Here is a 21,774-nt window from a genome sequence, read left to right as displayed (position 1 = left end):
GTCAGGTGTTGCTTGATGGCCACCTGAAGGGGCTGGAGGGGCTCTGGCCTATGCCCCTCAGGGATTTATCCCAGACTAGACTTCCCAGCCAATCCTGAGGTGGCAGAGGAGGATCAGGAAAAAGTGGAACATTTTTCTCCTCGCTGCCTCAGATATGCCACACTTGGGGACACACCAACTTCAAACTTATAAAAATACTTATAGTCTGTAGCACTGTCATCCCGTTGTTCATTGATTTGCTCAAGTGGGCACCGGCATCTCCATTGTGAGACTTGTTACTGTTTTTGGCATATCAAATACTGGATACCCCACGGGGAGATTGCCAGGCTCTCCTGTGCAGGCGGGATACTCTCGGTAGCTTGCCAGGGTCTCCAAGAGGGACAGAGAAGTCAAACCCGGGTCGACTGAGTGCAAGGCAAATGCCCTACCCACTGTGCTATTGCTCCAGTCTATTGATGTTAATTTCATTTCTAGCATTTCTAGTGTACCTTTACTAAGGGGCTCCAATTAGAACATCAGGAATGCTATTTATACATTTAATGCCAAATACATTTCCCTTTAGAAAGTTAAATTAACAAATAAAAACAAAGACACGTTTTGATAGTTTTGAAGCAGGACTAATTAGCTAAACTAGGGTGTAGAGATTTTTACACCGATGATAGCTTGTATTTATAGTCTCTCCTCCCACGTCTAAATCTTAAAATCCCTGATCCATCATAGTACTTTGGTCACACTGCTTTGATTATAAAATAAAACTGTGTTTTCCATTCCCTAAGTAGTGAGGCCCTAGGGTTTGGGCTGATTTGAATGCTAATGAATTAAATTACCCTCAAAATGCTGCCATCAGAAATCAGAGTAAGGGGGTTTCTTCCATAGCTTCATAGCTTTAGGTGAACTGTACAATTCAGCATGTAGAGTGAATATCTACATAGCAAGGTGTTTTTTTCTTTCTGGACCCCATTGTGTAGCCAGTATATTTTTCCCAAGGCCATGTACCATTTTCTCCTGGCAAACTATTAAAGTTTATTGAATGCTGTGGTTTTGTAACTGGCACTGCTCATCAATCACACTGCTTTTGGAATCACAGCTTGTGATTTTTATTCATGACACTTAGGTAAGTTACTTAAAAGCATCACATCCGGGACAATCCAGACATCCACTATAAAAAGGACGAAAAAAGGATTTTATTTTTCCAATTAAACTATGACATACTAGACTTAATCATACTGTGTGGAATAAGGATTAAAATGCCTAATTAGCTGTAACTAAGCAAACTGAGGATTTTTGATTAATCAAGCCAGTCAGCTTTCAGTTTTTGACATCAAAATTTATATTCTCTATGGAGAAAGAGAGAGAGGGAAAAAAAAGCGTAGGCCACAGCTCCATAGCATTAAACTAACACACAATTAACAACACTTTGTTCTAATTATCTGTGAACACAATTAATGTTGGCCCTATGGTTCATTTTTCTTCTTTGATAGCTCTTAGAATATTTATGAAGATTAGTCTTTGATGCATTGGCCTTCTCTAAGGTCTAGGGTTTTCTTACAAGTTCCCACACAAACTTGATCTAGGCAAAGTAACATATTTATGCAGATTAATTCTTGATATTTTGTTTTTTTCTCACATCTGAGGTGTTGCTAACAATCTTCCACCCAAATCTGGTCCTCACAAAGCAATACAGTCACAGGTTCCATGGCAATTTAGCCTACAACCTCACACTCAGAACATTTTCTTGCTCCTCAGCAGTTGGTTCTAACCGATAAAAGGTGATGTCTTGATTGAACAAGCATCCTCGGGATGGAAGGCCAAAAAGGCTTCTGTATAACAGCAATGCAGAGGCTAACAAAACCCAGGGTAAGAGACATCCTCCGCTGCCTTTTTCTGGGTAGACTAAATTGCAGAGAAATTCAGTTTCCTCACATCAATACTGAAGAGACAGGGAGAAAGACAATGAGTGCAGATCAAAGGCTTTGGGAAATTGGTTTGACTTCAGTTTATGGAATGCATATTTTTTTTTTGCACTCCAACAGAGTTTCTTTCAAAATCAGTGAGGGCCTAAACTTGAAAGAATAATGTTTCTCTCCCTGGCTCAGGACTGTTTGCCTTACTATGTGTGTGTGTGTGTGGGGGGGGAGGGTTTGGCCAAGCTATTTCATGCTGTAAAGATGAGCTGAAGTCTCCTTGCAAGGCTGGAACTTGAAGACACTGAGAGAATTCAGAGAACTGTTAGTTAAGAAAACCACTAAGCAAACTCCAAGAATTTGAAGTTAGCACATTAGCTTACTTAAAGATGTGTGGGGTGGTGAAGGAAGGGACCCAGGTATTATGAAATTTCTGCATGACAGGTTCTAGCCCTACACCTGAGCACTTTTGCAGGCTGCTCTTTAGGATTTCCTGCCCTAACTTAATTCCCTCTAGCTTCTCCCAAAACATTCCAAAGAGATTTATCTTAGCTCTCTACTGAAATTTCCAGATTTACTTTCAGTTGGAAATCAGCACACGTTGTCTTCCTTCCAATACTGTGAGTATCCAAAAGGCAGAGAAAGGGAAACACTGCACAGATATTTGTAACTCCAGCATTCAGGAGAAGTCTAGACCTAGACAAAGAGATGACACCAAAGAACAACTGAACTTTCTGAGTAATGTTAAAATAATCCTCACATTTGGAGTAAATAAAATGCCTTTGCTAAGTCATAAAAGTAATGAAACTGTTGTTGAGACTGTCTATTCTCTGAAGGCCAATTCACGAGCACATGCCTAGGAGTCTTGATGGAACAACAAGGAAAAAGAAACAACCTTTACATTTATATTGCATCAGCAGCAACATCTTACATGGGTAAAAGAGGGAGCTCCTGAATGCGCTGCCTCTGTAAGACTCATTGCTGGGATTCTTAACTTTGGAGAGGCACTGATTCTTAAATGCTATCAAAAATATCCACCTACTTCTGTGGTTTATTTTAGAAAAGAATGTTAACATTTTTAATATTCCTGTAGTATGTGAATATAAAGGTTTTTGTACCCAGCTGCTCATCACATCACAATAATGAAAAAAAATGTTAATCACCTAAGTTGTAAGCAGACAGAGATTCAAAAATTACTACTAAGCATCATATATAGCTCTAAGTTAGATTTTAGGGAATACTAAATAATATGGGGAAATAGTCTTAATATTGCAAGCCAGTACAGCTTGCATCCTGCCATCGTGTGTGTGTGTGTGTGTGTGTGTGTGTGTGTGTGTTTAAGACTTCAAGCCCTTTTATCAAAGAGGATGTGCTGTCTCAAATCCTAGCTTGATACTTATTGCCAGATGACCCAAAGTTAGATACCAATTAATCAGAGGAATGTAAACCCTCAGATACCTTCAGATACGGAAGTCAGGGGTTACCTCATGGTAGCAAACTTTCATAGACTCTCTAGATTAGAAGAAACCCGTAGTCTGCTGCATGATGACCTTCAGGTTTTCTTTTCACATTTTCTTGGGATAGGAGAGACTAACACTGAGCCGAACAAGGTAAGAACTTAGTCAATCAGGCATGCTAAGAAATTTGACCGTGCCTCTCATTAGAAAGAAGTCAGGTCCAACCTGGGCCTCTCATGTCCACAGTCACTTCAGGGGAGCCATCAACACCAGGTAGGAAGCCACTTCTGACTGCTTTTGATTACAAGGCAGCCTCAGGCTCCCAAGCTCTCTGGCATCCAACATAAACATGGGGAGGACTTTTGGAACTAAGCAGGAAGATTTGGAGGAAAAGTTCAACTCAAGGCTGGAAACTAACAAAGAAGTCACATTAACAAGTAACTGAGACCAAACAATAGAAGTTTACTGCTTCTGGTAATAAACTATGCCTAAAGTTCATTTAAATGTCGCTATAAAAGCTAATGCCCAGGGTTCTCATTGCTGGCCATGCATCTCAGTCTCCTGCAGAAATTTATCAAAACACAGATGTTCTGTGTCTCTCTTAGATTTAAGACTTGGAATATTCTGGATTACTTTATAGACCTCTCAATTTTTCGCAAGTTCTGTTTCTATGTGTTTCATCCATGTCTGCTTGAAGATTCCATCCTTACATTACTGTCTTCCACTTCACAGAATTTGCCCTTTACACTCATCCACTGCATACTAGCATGTCCTAATGTCATCAGTCTTTAGAAAGCATTCTAGCTCTCTTCAGGTAGGTCATTCTCTGTGGGATTGCTTCAAAACAAAACTTTTCAAAAGAGTTGTCTCTACATGTCTCCAGGGCCTTATCTTCCTACCCACTCCAATCAGAAATTTGTTATCAAGTCTTTAGCCAACCATTCCTTACCAGAGCACAATGGATTAACTCTGTGCTTCATTTAACTCAATTAGCAGCATTCAACAACTTTGGCTTGAAAACATTTTTCTTTGGGCTTCTGTGATGCCTCTGATTTTCTTTCAACTCATTCTCCCCCTCCCCCGCCCCCATTATTAATGTTTGCATCTTCTTCCTCTGCCAGTTCTCTAAAGGAAGGGTTGTGCATTGGGCTCTGTCCTCTGCCCTCTCAAGTCCTACATTTACATTTACTTCTGATGTGACTTTACAAAGTCTCGCAAGGCATATCTGAAAGCTGATGTATGTTTCATTTGTATCTCTAATTCTGACTGCTATCCCTGATAGGCAATGATCTACGGAATGCTTAAAAGGGCTTTGGAATTTGACATGAAAACAACGAGTATCTGAATTCCTTTCCCCAAAGCAACTCTTCTGCAAGACTTTCCAGTTAGAAATCTGGTGAAACTCCATACTCTTTTGCTAAGTTTATAAGTTTTATAAGTTTATAAGTTTATAAACCTAAGTTACCAGCCTTCCTTTCCCCTCTACTTCCCAATAAACTCATCTATTTCCCCTCCTCAAAATGATTTCTGTGAGTTCTTACTTTCTTTTATATTCCACATTAAGTCTGTGAACAATTCCAGTAGGTTATATTTATAAAATATATCTTACTTGACCATTTCTCAAAAGCAAATTAGTGTAGTATCAAAATACAGAGGTACACATTCTGACAGTCAGTTACTGACTACCTAATCTTGTATAATATTTATGGATTTGTTCTAACCACCTGTGAAATGGGATGATGATAAACAAATCTTCCTTACTTTATGGGGTTGTTAATAAGCTTGAAACTGGGTGTGAATAGGTAGAAAGAGGTTTAGAATAATGCAAGTAAGTCACATGTAAGGGCTTGCTAATAAGCCATCCTTATTATCCTCATTAGTCCAATTATCATGTGCTATTTCTATCCCCCATTAGAATTAGACACCCATCCAGGACTAGTCTATTTAAACAGTTCATATGGGATCTTAAACAATATTTGACCTTGTTTTTTTGCCTTTAACTCTGATCTGCTATTAGTACATAGTGTATCAAGAATTTTTTATAAGAAATAAATAGGGTCATGCCATTTTCTTTCTGATTTCCCTTTAAATTCAGTAAATTCAGTTAAAATCTACCATATTGAGGCCTACAGTACTTTGCAGGGTCTGGCTCTTCTCTCTCTGTCTGAACTCATCTTCTGACAACTTGCAATATTATTTATGTCCCAAGACAAAGTTCCTCTAACTTTCCAAGTTTTCTACTATATCTATATCTCACACTTGGTTTCTTCTTTATTCTTCAAGATTTTCACAGAACTATGTCCTTTTCATTATTCATGTTATAGCTTTCTCTACTACTATATCACCGAATTTTACTTATTCAGAGAAACTTATTTGACTATACGTCACTTATTATGCTTAATATTTTACATAGGGATGTACTTTATGTAGCTGGGAAAAAAATTCAATGGAGGAAGAGCATGCCTTCCATGTTCGAGTCTCCAAATTTGGTCCCAACATCCCTATCACCCACAGAGTGGACCCTGGTGGCCTGCAAATACCACTCATCTAGCAGTTGACCCAAGGACTGAACAAAGAGGCCCACATTTCCTGACCAAGGATGGCCAAGAACCACTGCTGGGTTTGCAGCTCTGCTGAGAAGGCCCATACTTAACAAACTAAAAATCAATTAAGACAAATAATTCACTTTGTGTCTCTGCTCAAAGAGGACATTGATCTAATTCCAGTGGTTAAACAATTTACTCATGGAAGGTATTTGAAAAATATCTACTGACTATAAATTCAACACATAATTGTGATGTGAAGCCAAGTTTGAGAACTCCCATTTTAAATTACCCCAATTTACACCGAATTACTATTAAGATAATGCCTGTGCTTAGCATTTGCTATCCGTCCTTTCACAGGGAAGTATAACTGTGAAGGAAAAGTCACTGTTTACTTTCACATTTTAATTGCTATAGTTTGGAAGCACACCATAAAAAGTGAAGTTCTTCTGACCTTGGTACTATGGATAAGGCATCCTCTTTTACCTGGAGGCTCAGAACCCTCCATGTATTTCTTTGGTGGAAGTGAGAGTAAGAGATACTATAGGGTTTGATGGTGAGCAACAAGGACTTTTCTGTTGATTTTCAACAAAGTGTGAATTTGATCAGTGAGTGGGGAGAAAGTGCTCCTGGGGATGCGGGGAGTGGGTGCCAGAGGCATCAACTCACGGGATGCAAGGACTATGACAGCAAGTCTGGGACTGAGGCCAAAGCCATGTGAAGAGACAAGAACAAGACCGAGGAGTGTGGGCAGACAGGTCTCTAATTCATGGCACATGGGTGATATAGTTATGAACTACAAGTCAAGATCATCTGGCTTGTATTTCAAACCATTCTTCAATGGTTTCCTTGTTTGACAGCAAACCAGGACACAGGAATCCCCCATGAAACCCACTAGTGGTGCAAACCATAAATCTCTGAAACCAACTCACTGGGGAGTTAGGGCCCTGTGCTTGCTCCTCCCGAGCATCTTGGGAGATTTCTGTTTCCATATCTGGATATATACCATGGATCTAACTGATGGCAACTCAGCAGGACACTAATCAGCAGGCTGCAGGTAGTACTGGAGAGGAGAAGAGACCATCCCAGCCTGATTCCCAGGCTTCAATCACATTCTCAGGTATCAGTCATGCAGACGAACTCCCATAGATGGACAGATGGGGGAGCAACACATCCAAAGAAGGTACATAAACCCATAGGACTCATACTGGGTCTTTTATTATAAAGGCAGTCCTGTACCCTCTTTGCAAATGTCATTTTTTCCCCTAGAAAACTTGCCTCCTGCCTATAATTCTCTCAGTGAATTCTTTCACAGAATAAACACCCACTCAACAGACCTAATAAAGTCAGTGGATCTTGCAAGTGAAGTCTGGGAAGACACTGGAATCATAGGTCTGGGATGGGGTAAAAAATGAGAATAGTTTATTGCTAGAAGGGGCCTGGAAGATGGCAGTGCGGCTGAAAATGACACATTTCACTACAAGTTAAACGGGCAGTCTTCAAAGCAGCAGTCTTAAAATCTAAATTTCAAAAATTAATTGATTAAAAAAATAGCAAAAGAGAGATGGGGCAGAAATGGAGCACCCTTATGTGAGAAGCAAAAGGTTTAATTTCCATCTCATATGGATCCAGAATGTTGAGTGTGACTCAAACCAAACCAAACCAAACCAAACCAAACCACCAGGATATCAGGTCTATATCACTTGGCCAACTGTTACTGGGAGTGGCTTTCTACACTTTGAAGCATGTGGCGTAATGGGGGAGGGTGGCTATAAAAGTGTGTGTGTGTGTGTGTGTGTGTGTGTGTGTGTGTGTGAGAGAGAGAGAGAGAGAGAGAGAGACAGAGACAGAGACAGAGACAGAGACAGACAGAGAATACCACATCTAGTATATAAAAACAGCATATTAGTGGCATTCCTGCTTCCTGCTGTCCATATGGTCCTTATGGCACTAACAGACAATGCATAAAATTATTTCTGTACCAAAGACATCAAGATACTAAATAGTAGTTTAGACCCAGGGAAAGTAGCTGCTTAACAACGAGGCTAAATAGTCAACTCATCCTGAGCAACTGAAAATTGCTTAAGACAATGAGTGCAGAACAAAAATGCTCAAGGGAAGAAGAATGTGTGTGTATGTCTGTGTGTATAATTATTATTCTGAATTCTGGTCCTTAAGTTTATTTTAGAAAGTTCGGTGTCTTCTAAAAATATTTTGTAGTGCTCTGGGGACAGTATGGTGTGTAGAGAGCTGAAATCAGAAATTTTCTCTGGGGCCATAGAGACAGCTCAAGTGGTTCAGAATATGCATAATAGTTGGGAGGTAGCACTGCACTGTAACACTATCCTCCCATTGTTCATCAATTTGCTCGAGTTAATGTCTCCATTGTAAGACTTGTTATTTTTTTTTTATTTTATTGAATCACTATGAGATAGATACAAGCTTCATGTATTGGTGGTGGGGAATGTGCACTGGTGGAGGGATGGGTGCTTGATCTTTCTGTGATTGTTACTGTTTTGGGCATATCAAATACGCCATGGGTAGCTTCCCAGATTCTGCTGTGCAGGCGGGATACTCTCAGTAGCTTGCCAGGCTTTATGAGAGGGAAGGAGGAATCAAACCTGGGTTGGCCACGTGCAAGGCAAATGCCCTACCCAATGTGCTATTGCTCCAGTCCATAGTTGTGAGGTACTAAGTTTAACCCCAATACCGCATGATCTTCAAAGCAGCCCTGGTATAGTCAAGTCTTTTGTCAAGCATTGTAAGAGTGTCCCCTGAGTTCTAGGGGATATATAGTCTCTATAAAAAAGAGCTTCGATTAAAAAATAAAAAATGAAAACTTCTGCATTTAAAAAATTTATTAGATGAAGAATCAGTAGGAAAAAACAGGCAGTTTCTAGAGAAGGAGGTTGTGATTTAAGAAAGCAAATGCCCTTGCAGCTTAAGGACAGAGCAGAAACAGATATCCAAAGCTCAGTTTAGTTTTTGGAATATTCATCATGACTACAAATCCTTTGTGGCATTGGGTTCTGGAAGAATCAGGTAGAGTCTTTTCACAATGGTTTTGTGCTGAGAGGAGAAGGATAAAGAACTATAAGTTGAGTGAAATGGAAACTCAGTTCAAGAGATGAATGCATGGAGCTGGAGTAATAGCACAGCAGGTAGGGGGTTTGCTTTGCACGAGGTCAGATCGATTCCCAGCATCCCATATGGTCCCCTGAACACTGCCAGGAGTGATTCCTGAGTGCATGAGCCAGGAGTAACCCCTGTGCATTGCCAGGTGTGACCCAAAAGAGCAAAAAAAAAAAAAAAAAAAGAGATGAATGAAGGTTTCTGGGGGAACACAGAGATCAAGGAGCTTCTCGGAGCTTCTCAGATGAGGGTTATAGTGTTTATACAAGAGCTATTTCATCCTCAAAAATCCAAGGGCCCCTTAGCCACAATCTCAATTGCTTTTGAATTTGGGGATATTTATAAAAAAATAATATTGAAAGTCAACCCTGAATATGCTTTCCTTTTCCAAAATTTACTGGGATATGTTTAGATGCAAGACTTTAAGAACAACTGCTTTCACCCTGAAAATTCTGCTATCTTATCTCAGGGACCAAGAGATTAGACTACACAAGATTGGCTGTTTAAAAATACACCTCTCTGATTAAAAATATGTTGTTTTTTTCCCCTGAAATCTCACTCTATATCATCAGCTTTTGCCAAGGTAACTTTGAAGTTAAAGTAAGAGGGTAAGTAAGTGACCTCTATCTATAAACTTTTAGAGAAAAAATAAAACCGAGATAGGTTCACAGAAGTTAATCTTCCACTACCCCCAGAATATGAAGGGCTGATCTCCCCTTGTAAATTCACAAAATGAGTCTCAATAAGACTCTAACTAACACCCAAACCAGTCCAGATAAATCTGGACCCCTCAGGAGGAGAAACTTGAGCAAGAAAGAAAGGCCCTAGAATTAGAATGTGAAAGGCCCTCAAAGTACTTGACAACATCCTAGCAAGAGAGCCTTATTTACATGGAAGCCCCAGCCCTCAGCGATTTGGCAAAAACCCTCTAAAATCTGCTTTGCAAAAGCAAGTGGCACACAACTCTGTAATGGGATTGCCTGCACCTCAACTGGGGATATGCAATTCCTTTCCCTAACTTTATGGGATGTATTGAGACCTCTCTCTCTTTCGTTCTCTCTCTTTCTCTCTCTCATTCTCTCTCATATTTCCTAAATAAAAAATTGCCTCCTGAAATTCTTTTCTGTTAGGAGAAATGAGAAATCTGAGTTCAGGTCAACTGGTTTTCCTATATCTGTAGGGAGCAATCAATTCTTGTGCTATGCAGATAAAGTGGGCCTCAGTTTTAACTAGACAGCTCCCTTTTGGAGCTGCTGGGGCACTGCTACTCCGGCTGTAGACTTACAAGCCCTAAGCTCCTCTCCCAAATGCAAGCACTCCCCACTGAGACCTATGAGGGCCGAGCTTTGAACAGGATTAAGATTCTTGTCAGGCTTCGAGTGCCCTGGGTCCCCAACATTCCCACCAACTTCAAGGCATTGTAGTTACTTCCTCATAAAACTTTGTTCAAGTGTATAAATCTGTGTGAGGTATCTGAGCAGCTTTGATTGCAGTCGATCAAAATGAGCCCTCAGTTTCTTATACCTGCTAAATTAATTTTGCTGAATCTTTCACTGTGCAAAAACAATCTTATACAACAAACACACATGGTTAACTTAAAAATATTTAAGTAATAACATTCATATAAATATGGATTATAGGGGCTGGTGTGATATCATAGTGGGTAGGGCTTGCATGCGACTGACCCGGATTCGATTTCCAGCATCCCATATGGTCCCCCAAGCACTGCCAGGAGTAATTCCTGAGTGCAGAGCCAGGAGTAACTCCTGAGCATTGCTGGGTGTGACTCAAAAACCAAAAATAAATAAGTAAATAAAAATGGATTATATATACATGTATGTATATACAAAAACATATAGGTGTTATACACATAAAAATTGTGTGATATATGGTATTTTCTATTTTATGTGTACAAATTTTATATAGATGCTTTATGTTTCTGAAACTTTATTATCTGTTTGAGTAAACAACAGTCAATAATGAGATTTGAGGGAGCAAGGAGACAGAGCGTTCACTAAGTATTGAACGAGGAATTTTAGGAAATAAGTGGTGACACCACAGGAAATTATTTTAGGAAATAAAATATCGTGAAAGAAACTGATCACAAAGTCCACAATCCTACTTTAACTTTACTATTGCTGAAGAGATGAAAAGTTAAACGGGTATGCTCATTATGACAATATGATTGATCAGAACCAAGGAATGAGACTCAAGATCTTGTGTCTTCACAGAGCTATTTCTTCAGGATTCATAGATCCTAGGATAGAACTAGATTTTAATGGTTTGGTCATCAGTCCTTTGAACCTAGTTTATTAAGATGAGAAGAGTTAACCATTGTCAGCAAGGACTATGGTTAACTTGATAGAGTAAACTCAGGAATTATGTCCTAGTTCTATATGTTATCATAGAATTTATTAAGTAACTCACATAAAAATAGAACTTTGCAGAATCTTAGACTGTGTAAAATATCAAACAAAAATTATTAATCACAACGGTCTTTAAGAGTTGCTTTAAATGTTTAGGAATTAGGGGCTTGAGAGATCAGCACAGCAGCTAGGGCACTTGCTAACTCAAGATCAATCTGGGTCGATCTTTGGAACCCCATATGGACCGCCAAGCACAGCCAGGAGTGATCCCTGAGTGCAAAGCTAGGAGTAAATCTATTGGGTGTGGTGCCTCAAAAAATAAAACAAAAAAAGAAATTCAGAAATCAACAACTGAAGTGATATCAAATGCCACTAAGTAATAGACCAGTGGTTCCAAACTGTGTCCTAGAGAGCTGAAATCATCTTCAAATTTCCTTATAGTAACTTTCATCTTAGGTTAATCTCTACTTTTATATATTTAACATGTTGATCCTCTGTACAAGATTGTTTTGAAGATATAATTAGACTATTTACAATAAATAAAATAAAATAACATCCTAACTCAGTGTTGCATATATATTCACTCAATCATTCATTCATTCATTCATTCACCACAGTTCGAATTTGGAGAACAGAGTAGATATTTCACAACTCTTCCCTGAAGAAGTGTGCAAGTTTAAGAACTGATCCAGTTTGCTAGATGCACTGTTTCAAGAGAATTATTGTACTCTTCTAAAACAAGACCGTAATAGTCATCAGGTCAAAACTTTCAGTGGTACAAATTTTAACATTTTGCTGATCACAGGCAAAGGGATTACAATAGGGGATACTAGATAGATCCTATTAGTTTGAGAGCACAAAGAAAAGAAGATTTATACTCACTCAAAACCAGGGTGAACAAAAGAAGCAGAACACTTATTTTTTTCTTTAAGCATATAAGAGTTGTTTCATTTCTTACCTCAAGAGCTTTCAACCTTTCTAACAGCAATTTGGTCTTTTCTTTTCCCTCCTCTGTGCTGCTGCTTTCGCTCCTCGAATTCTCATCCACTACCATGTGAAGATCTTCCAAAACTTCCTTGTGCTTTCTCTCTTCCTCTGATGGTTTTTCCTAAAGCAGAAAGAATTATTATTTTCAATTGCATCCATTGAAATATAAGCAAGAGTCTATGGCTGAAAAGTTCAGCATTTCCCTTTGCTTTTTACATTCTTCGTCTGGTAGAAAGGAAAGAAATTTTTGCCAGAGACACACTCCTACTTGTAAACGCTGTAAATATTTTTAATGACTCCTGGTAGGACAAAGTCATAGGGTCATGACCTCTGAAAGCAGATGTCCTCGGACTAGCTGGAGGAGCGACTGGACCAACACATCCTATGATGAAGTTATGTGGTTTACTCATATTTATCTGATCAGGGCAATTCAGCTCTACTCTAAAATAGGAGAAAAATTAAGCAGTCTTGATCCCTTGATTATGAACATCTCAGCTCCTAAAATAAGATTACTAAAGTCACCAGGCATACAAACATTTGATAATTTAAAGTAAAATATTATAACATAAGATATTAAAATGACAGGCTGGAACAATAGCAGAGCGGTAGGGCGTTTGCCTTGCACGCAGCCGACCGACCCGGGTTCGATTCCTCCGCCCCTCTCGGAGAACCCAGCAAGCTACCTAGAGTATCCCACCCGCATAGAAGAGCCTGGAAAGTTCCCCATGGCATATTCGATATGCCAAAAACAGTAATAACAAGTCTCACAATGGAGATGTTACTGGTGCCCACTCGAGCAAATAGATGAGCAATGGGATGACAGTGACAGTGATGTATATCCTTGCTAGATGAAGCAAGGATGGATCTCTAGAATGCAATTCTAGGGAGCCTGAAGAGGATTTATAATCCCTAGCATTAAAATGAGAGTGATTTCAGAACTATAACCATTAGCTTCGTTTCTAGACCTTCAGCTTAGACTTGGAGAGAGATAAAATATTGTTAGCACTTCTTGATTCCCTGTTGGAAACTCCTTACTCTACCTTTTCTATAGATGCTTTGTAGAAGATGAGAAGGGTTAATATTAACCTCACAAATGCTGTTTTCAAAGGAAAAAGAAATTTCAGGGGCATGCTATTTTTAAAAAACTTCTATTTTATACATATGCAATACCTCTTACCACAGAAACCAGGTGGCATCATTCAACCAAACTAGTTTATTCTAAGTAAAATGCTACAGAAATCTTTCTTGATGCAGCTGATTGACTACCACGTGGGCTAAATAGAGTGATCAATGATGAGAGATTTCTTTATCTTTAGACTAAGAATTCTTACAAATTCAGAAGTGCAAAAGATACAGTCCTTAATTATACCAGCTATGGACGAAAGAACAGCATAAGGAGGACACTTTTAAACTGTGTTCACAGAGCTACTCTGGGAGGTTTTAAATGTTTGATTCCATTTATTTTTCAAAAATAAAGTATGAAGTATATTTAAATGTACCTTAATGTTTGTGTACATATTAGAATACAAATATCTGTAGAGACATATATAAATTGTGTTCCTAACCAAACATGATGACCTCTCAGTGTCTGTGTTGCAAGCTATAATGCCCAAAAGTAGAGAAAGAATATAGAAAATATTGTCTGCCATAGAGGCAGGGGGAGGGTGGGAAAGGGGAGGGTATACCCAGGATATTGGTGGTGGGGAATGTGCACTGGTGGAAGGATGGGTGTTTGATCATTGTGAGATTGTAACCCAAACATGAAAGTGTGTAATTATCTCATGGTGATTCAATAAAATTAAAAACAAAACAAAACAAAACAAAAAAGTGTCCCTAAATGTTCTTCTGTATATGGTTTGTTTCTGGCATCACATTATCCTGTTTTGTTTTTTTCCTTATTACTTACCATTAATTGCAACTGCATCACCTGAACTGATTTTGAATTTTTCATGTATCCATCAATGAAATGCTGCTTATTTTGATTCACATATTATAAACAAGTCTTATTTTTGTGATTCAGTTAGAGTCATACTTTCATATCTGTGTCTGTATGTTTAATGATTTCACTGTTCAAAATGCACCCTCCCACAAAATTTACTACTAGAGTGTTCCTATGTGAACAAAGACTGATGTGCCTTTATGAAGAAAATAGATATTTTGTATGTTTTGTATAGGCAAGTTTTATACATTAAGGTGCTGTTTGACTATTTGATCAATAGTGAATCAGGGGCCAGAGAAATAGTGGAGCAGGTAGGGCGTTTGCCTTGCATGCGGCTGACCTGGGTTCGATCCACCGCATCCCATATGGTCCCCCAAGCACTGCCAGGAGTAATTCTTTAGTGCAGAGACAGGACTAACCTTTGAGCATGGGTTGGGTGTGACCCAAAAAGCAAATCAAATATATATATATATATACATATATATATGTGTGTGTATATATATACACATACATTATATATACACACATTATATATAGAATCAACTATGTATGCATACATAAACATTGAATTTGATTCCTTAGATTAAAACACTAGGAAAACTTATTTATCAAATAATGATAAAAATGTGACCAGAGATGGATAGAGCCTAACTCTGACTTTACCTAGGAGCAATGACTCCATATTCACAAGTGTTCATACAACTTTATAGAATATAACACCATGAGTGGTTTGAACTAACTCTATATGTGTTAATTAATACAGAGTACAGTACTTGTAGGAATATAAATAAAATGCAAATTTGCTGAAAGAGTAGTAAAAAACTATACTTCATCTGGAGATGTAGATTATGGTAAAGTAACAGTAACAATAGCAAGCTATGGATGGGGAAATGGTTCTGATTGTCTGATTATAGACCAAATGCCTAGCCTGTCAATGTCCTGAGTTCGAGCTTTGGTATCATGTAGCCCTCAACACCTAACAGCACTGCATCACCAGATCTACTGAGCATAATATCACTGGGAGTGTTCCTAAGTAAGATTAACTCCACTGTGGAGAATTCCCATTAAAAAACCTTGAACAAGTTTTACAATGTCAGTTTACTGTTAATTACCATAATCCCAGATCTTAAAAAAAAGAAAAAGAAAAAAAAGGAAGAGAACCTCTGTTTCAAAGTTGAGTTGGTAATTCTACAGATACTATGTTGTTTTCTTCTGTGAGAAAACAAAAGCCTGAGAAGCAGTCAAACCTTAAAGTGTTAATACTGTTATAGTGATATTATATCCCAGATTTTGTCAAGACATGAGAATGCACACCTGAAACTTGGATGGGATTTATCTGAGCTAACACCTGCCATGAGAGTGAAAACACCTGTAAAGGGTATGTGGTTACATGCGCAGATCTGATTTCATAGAGAGCTATCACATTCCTAATCCATCATATATTTATGTAGAATGATGACAGGACACATTATATCCTGATATTTATACAAAAGATTAACATGGGTCAAATTGCTAAGTGGTCTGGTGATGCAGTGCTTTTGGTTTTACTTATATATCAGTGCAAGCTTGTTTAACGAGATGGTCATTTTTTCTGATATCAAATGCTAAGAAGGAAGCAGTGTACAGTAGTCCAGGAGAAAAGCTTTCCAAATCAAAGGAACAGCAAAATAAATGGTCCATGATGAGGATAAGCTAGCTTGATGAATAGCTGAGGATGAACACCATGATAAAATGTATGACCAAGAGAGTAAGAACAGTAAGAAGTGTGATTTTATTAAAGAGAGGGAACTGGACAATGAAAAGTCATAAAAGACATAAAATAAATACTTTACATGTTTTATGTAAAGTATAAAGGGATTGGAGGTTAAATAAGGGGCTGTTAGACTCTCTATCTTATTCTTTTATTTTTGACACATAAAATGATAATTTAATAAAAATAAATTTAGGATCAGAAATATCAGTTAGTAGAGAGGCAAACAGAGATCTTAAAATATAATTTGTTTCCAATACTTGTGGAAGGTCAGTACTGTTGATGAACTGTGAACCAATGGGAAAATGGGAGGTAAACAGCAGTCAGATTCTGATTATTTTATGAGATTTTTAATTTAGTTGAGAATGCCAATTCTATGGAGAAGAAAGTTTATGTTGCATTCACTCTCTTACAGAACATCTAAATTGTACAAAATATGAACAACATCAACAAAAATATATGAGTTTGTAGAGTGTACAGAAACAGATTTTGTACAGATGTCAAGACAGGAAAGAAAATGGCACAAGATAAGTTTCTTTTATAGTTTCTGGTTTGAGGGCAAGACACATTCAGCACATAAAACTCGCCTCCAATTGAAAATCAGACATCTTTTTGGCCCTAGAAAATCAGAAGTGAGTTTGAGAGAACTGGATCAACTAAAAATTTAAGGTAGCACTTCATTATTGAGAAATTGAGGAAGCCACTAAAGTTGAATGTTTATAATAAATTATTATATAAATTTTTCCAAACTACCGCTGTTGGAGAGGATGTGGGGAGAAAGGGACCCTTCTTCACTGCTGGTGGGAATGCCGACTGGTTCAGCCCTTCTGGAAAACAATTTGGACGACTCTCAAAAAATTAGATATTGAATTCCCATTTGACGCAGCAATACCACTGCTGGGAATATATCCCAGAGAGGCAAAAAAGTACAATCGAAACAACATCTGCACATGTATGTTCATCGCAGCACTGTTTACAATAGCCAGAATCTGGAAAAAACCCGAATGCCCCAGAACGGATGACTGGTTGAGGAAACTTTGGTACATCTATACAATGGAATACTATGCAGCTGTTAGAAAAAAGGAGGTCAAGAATTTTGTAGTTAAGTGGATGGACATGAAAAGTTTCATGCTGAGTGAAATGAGTCAGAAAGAGAGAGACAGACATAGAAAGATTGCACTCATCTATGGTGTATAGAATAACAGAGTGGGAGACTAACACCCAAGAACTGTAGAAATAAGTACCAGGAGGTTGACTCCATGGCTTCGAGGCTGGCCTCACGTTCCGGGGAAAGGTCAACTCAGAGAAGAGATCACCAACTACATTGTAGTCGAAGGCCATGTGGGGGAAGGGAGTTGCGGGCTGAATGAGGGCTAGAGACTGAGCACAGTGGCCACTCAACACCTTTATTGCAAACCACAACAGCTAATTAGAGAGAGAGAACAGAAGGGAATGCCTTGCCACAGTGGCAGGGTGGGGTGGGGGGGAGATGGGATTGGGGAGGGTGGGAGGGACACTGGGTTTACGGGTGGTGGAGAATGGGCACCGGTGAAGGGATGGGTTCCCGAACTTTGTATGAGGGAAGTATAAGCACAAAAGTGTATAAATCTGTAACTGTACCCTCACGGTGATTCTCTAATTAAAAATAAATAAATTTAAAAATTAAAAAAAAAGGAAAAAGCTTAATTCATAATAAAAATTCTGTTGTTTTATTCCCAAACAATAAGAGCCAATATTACCACAATTTTTGCGAATTAACAAAGATAAAACTCTTGTCCAAGTTACCATCTAACCATCTGCTACCGGAATATGAAAAAATTATTTCCTCTATTGGTACTACATCTTAGATTTCTGAGATATGACATTGTTCCCTAGGCATTTTATGCTTACAATATCAGTCCTAAGTATTTTATGCTATAGCTTTTGCTAGCCATACATTTTCCATTTTTCAGTAATCTTCATTCTAGCGAATTGAATATGTTCCATTGTATTGACTAATTTCCATATTCAATTAATTTGATGTGCCCAAATTACACTAGAAGGATATGCATTTTTAACATGTAAAACTCCCTAATAGATATTATATAAGATGTTTTTGAAAATAAATCTTTATTATAGTGTGTCTACTTAAAGTAAAAATCCCTCTGCATTTTTAAAATTAAAGAAAACTCTATTTAAAAAAAAAAAAATTTTCCAAACTATCTTACCACAGATGCATAGGCCAGACAGAATCAATGTATTCCAATAAAGAATAAGAGAACTGAGCAGATATTTGTCCTGCTATGCAAGTGGCAGACTTTTCAGTTAATTTAACTCATAGTTAAAATTTGAATATAAAGAAATAAAAAGCAACAGTTTTCCAAGAAACAAAATGAAATGCTGAATAAAATAGAATAAATAATATATTTTAGACACAGTCCAAAGTTATTCAACATAAGAAAAAATGATGTGATTAGGACAACATGACTCCTTAAAAAAACAACAACATATAGACTAACCCTGATTTCTGCAGAATGTGAAACTGAACAAAATTATATATAAATATCTATTATGACTATGCTGTGATTGTATATTAATAATAAATATATAAAAGTATTCTAAAATACAACTTATGTATTTTAATACCAATATATAAATTTTAGACATGAAAAATACAATTTATAAAAATTTAAAATTTTTAAAACTCAATAGTTGCTGCCAAAGAACAGCTGACAAAGTGCTGACAGAGACAGAATTGGTAAACTGAGAAACAGAGACTCCACTATTACTCTTCCACATCTTATAATCTTTTCAGGAACTTGGTGCTTTCCATGGGGAGAATATTTTACTTTTTTGTTTGTTTTTGGGTCACAACAGCTATGTGTGTTCAGGGCTTACTTCTGGCTCTGCATACAGGGATCACTCCTGGTGGGATCTGGGGGATCATACGGTGCCAGGAACTGAATCTGGGGTTGGCTGCATTCAAGACAAGTGCCCCACCCACTGTGCTCTCTCCCCAGACTTCACTACTTTATCTCTGGGTTCAGAAATTTGGTTTACAGCTTATTCCATTCTATTCCTCACCTGCTCTATTGCATATTTTAGACAAGATATTGTATGCTTTGATTCTAGCATTTCTGCCTTAATTTTTGTCGAATTTTCTTTTAATTTCTCTATGTTGAAATCCTCTTCCATCAATCTCACATTTTAGTAAGAGTCATTAGGAATGGCTTTGTGGTCTTCTTCAGGTAGCTTACACAACTTGGCTGTATTAAGAGTTCTTTCCATGCTATTGTTTTGATCCATCAATGTAGGCAAATGAGTTTCTCTTTCTCCATATTACATATGGTTCTAGGCAGGAGGTAGAGTTCCTAGTTCAAGCAGTTTGGGTGGTAAATTGGGCATTTTGGATCATGGAATATGGCCGTGGCTGTGGATTCAAGGTCAACTGAGTCTTGAGTTCAGACGGGGACTGAATTATAGCTACAAGTGTCTGGTCTAGGCCATGGCACCGAGTAAAAGTGGGCCGAGGCAGGTACCGAGGGTTTGAGATCATAAGTATTCAGGGGCATCTATATGCCAAGTATATGCTGGGCTTTGGTGGAAAGCCAGATTACAAAATCATGTGTGCCTAGGGGAAGCTAACTTCTTTAGACTACAGGCTGTCACAGGATTTCAAGCAGTCACTAAGTTATTATGCTCATGCAGAACTGGGTCATGACCGGTGAATTCACTCAGGGATTAGTTTAAAAAGAGACTGGGGCTTCAGTCACAGTTGGTGACAGCACACTCAGGGAATAGTTTAGAGGGTTGTGAACCATCAAGGAAATGGAGCAAGCAGTGAGGGGCCCAGCTAAGTACTGTGCTTTGGGAGTTTTTCAGAGTGTATTCTCTTAGTAGGGGTATGTCTTGTTTTCAAGCACCCAGGTGAGGGTTAACAAGAGCTGGATCCATTTGTCTTTTAGGGATAAGCACTCTTGACTGTACTCTGTAGGGCTCCACCTACCTTAGTTATTTGTTGTGTGCAGGGGGGGAGGGTGATAAAACTACCTTCAGAGGTTTATTCTCAGGACATGTTACTATAGAGCAAGCATCTAACAGTATTGCATCCAACAATATTGTTACTATAGTACAGCATCTAACAGTATTGGTGAGCCAAGTTTTGAGAGGTGCCAAAATGGTTCTAGCCTTTGGGAATGGCTTCTCTCCTTGAGCTCCATCTTATAAGTATAGGATCATAGGGTGGGGTACCAGGTGTTTGGTACAATGTCCTCTCCCAAGGAAATGGTCCACACATTAAAAATTCTTCCCAATTGAAGTTTGTTGCCTGATGATGAAGTTTATTTCTTGGTGAGGGTCTCGCTCTGTCTTTAGTTCTTATGGGTTGATCCTTTATTCCATCAGTATGGAAGTGTTATTTTGTATCAGGCAATTTCTGTATAGCTCAATTCAACTTTTGGTATCAACTTGCTATGATTACCCAAAGAGGTAAATAAATTTTTCTATATTCGCCCATGCTAGCTCTGCCTCTAACTCTGGTTAACATTTAAGAAATATCAGTTAGACTTCTAACATGGAGAAATATGGTATGGATGGAAAAATCTGAGACATCAGAAAAAATAACTTTGTAGAGATAGTGAAAAAAATTCAAAACACTTGAAATGTTTGGGATAAAGACCCATAAAATAAGCATCCATACTAAATGAGAAGTCAGAAGCTCAGAATTCAAAATTCTACCTTTTAGACTTTTTAATTTTTTACTTTTTGGGAAAATTATTTGAAATGTTTAGTTTTAAACGTCCCACAGATTTTAAAACATAAGGGTTTGGACTTAACGTTTCTTCCAATGTTAAAGTTGAAGAATTTACTCAAGAAAATTTTCAGGAATGAAATGCTGTCAATATGTTCAAAGGTAGCAGATTATAAGAGAACAGTAAAAGGATCTATACATTTTGTAATAAGGTTGTTAGTGAGGACTTGAGAGCTATTTGACTTAAGTGTGATGATGGTGCCCAAATTGTCTGCGGTTAAGCAAAAAGTAAAAAGAGAAAATAGAGGCAATTTTCTTAGATGATTATTTGGAAGTTTGGCAGGGAAGTGAAGGAAATGTAATGGACAGAAGCCAAAGGGTATTGCAGAGACAAGTGGAAATCTTTTTCAAAGTATAGAATACAGAGCTCTTTGAAGAACTAAAGAGAAGAGGAGTGGCTGGGTAAGGCAGTAAAAGCAGAAATGTCTGAACAGCAGCATAGCTCAAAACAGACAAGGCCAGGGATGAAGTGAATTGATGGGGAAAAGTCAAAGTTTTAAAATTGTCTTTCCCTGAAAATTCTCACTTTTATAAACTAATTTCTCAGTCAACATTTATAAGCCATAATTGCTAACTTTAGTTTATTAGAAGGCAGCTATTCTCATTACTATTCCACAAATACTCTTCTTTGGGGGTATCGTCCTGCCAGCAGGTCAACCTGTACCTGCGAGGCAAGTGTATCATCAGCCCGATGGTGCCTTCAGACTTCAGATACCCCAAACTTGCTGCTGTGACTTTGGCCAGAACCCAACGACTTGGAGTCAAGTTTGCCAAGAAATTAAATGGCCAAAAGTTAGGTATGTGTGAGATATACCCTCAAACCACTTCTGGCTCAGCTATATAAGCCCATTTATTGGCCTTATTTCAGAGACCCATACATCTCAAGAGATTAAAAGATGCAGTTAGG

General features: G+C 38.1%; 1 protein-coding gene across 1 annotated transcript in view; it reads right to left on the bottom strand.

Moving 5' to 3' along the window:
* The window catches only part of NCKAP5 (NCK associated protein 5), a 1,232,229-nt gene that overhangs the window by 386,677 nt on the left and 823,778 nt on the right, over positions 1 to 21,774 (bottom strand). Inside the window, exon 7 of the mRNA XM_055122815.1 lies at positions 12,361 to 12,510. Within this exon, the coding sequence (XP_054978790.1) occupies positions 12,361 to 12,510 (150 nt within the window). The remainder of the gene's footprint in view (positions 1 to 12,360; positions 12,511 to 21,774) is intronic.

The sequence above is a fragment of the Sorex araneus genome, chromosome X, assembly GCF_027595985.1.
Source record: "Sorex araneus isolate mSorAra2 chromosome X, mSorAra2.pri, whole genome shotgun sequence".
NCBI lineage: Eukaryota > Metazoa > Chordata > Mammalia > Eulipotyphla > Soricidae > Sorex > Sorex araneus.
This window is presented reverse-complemented; position numbering and strand designations above follow the sequence as displayed.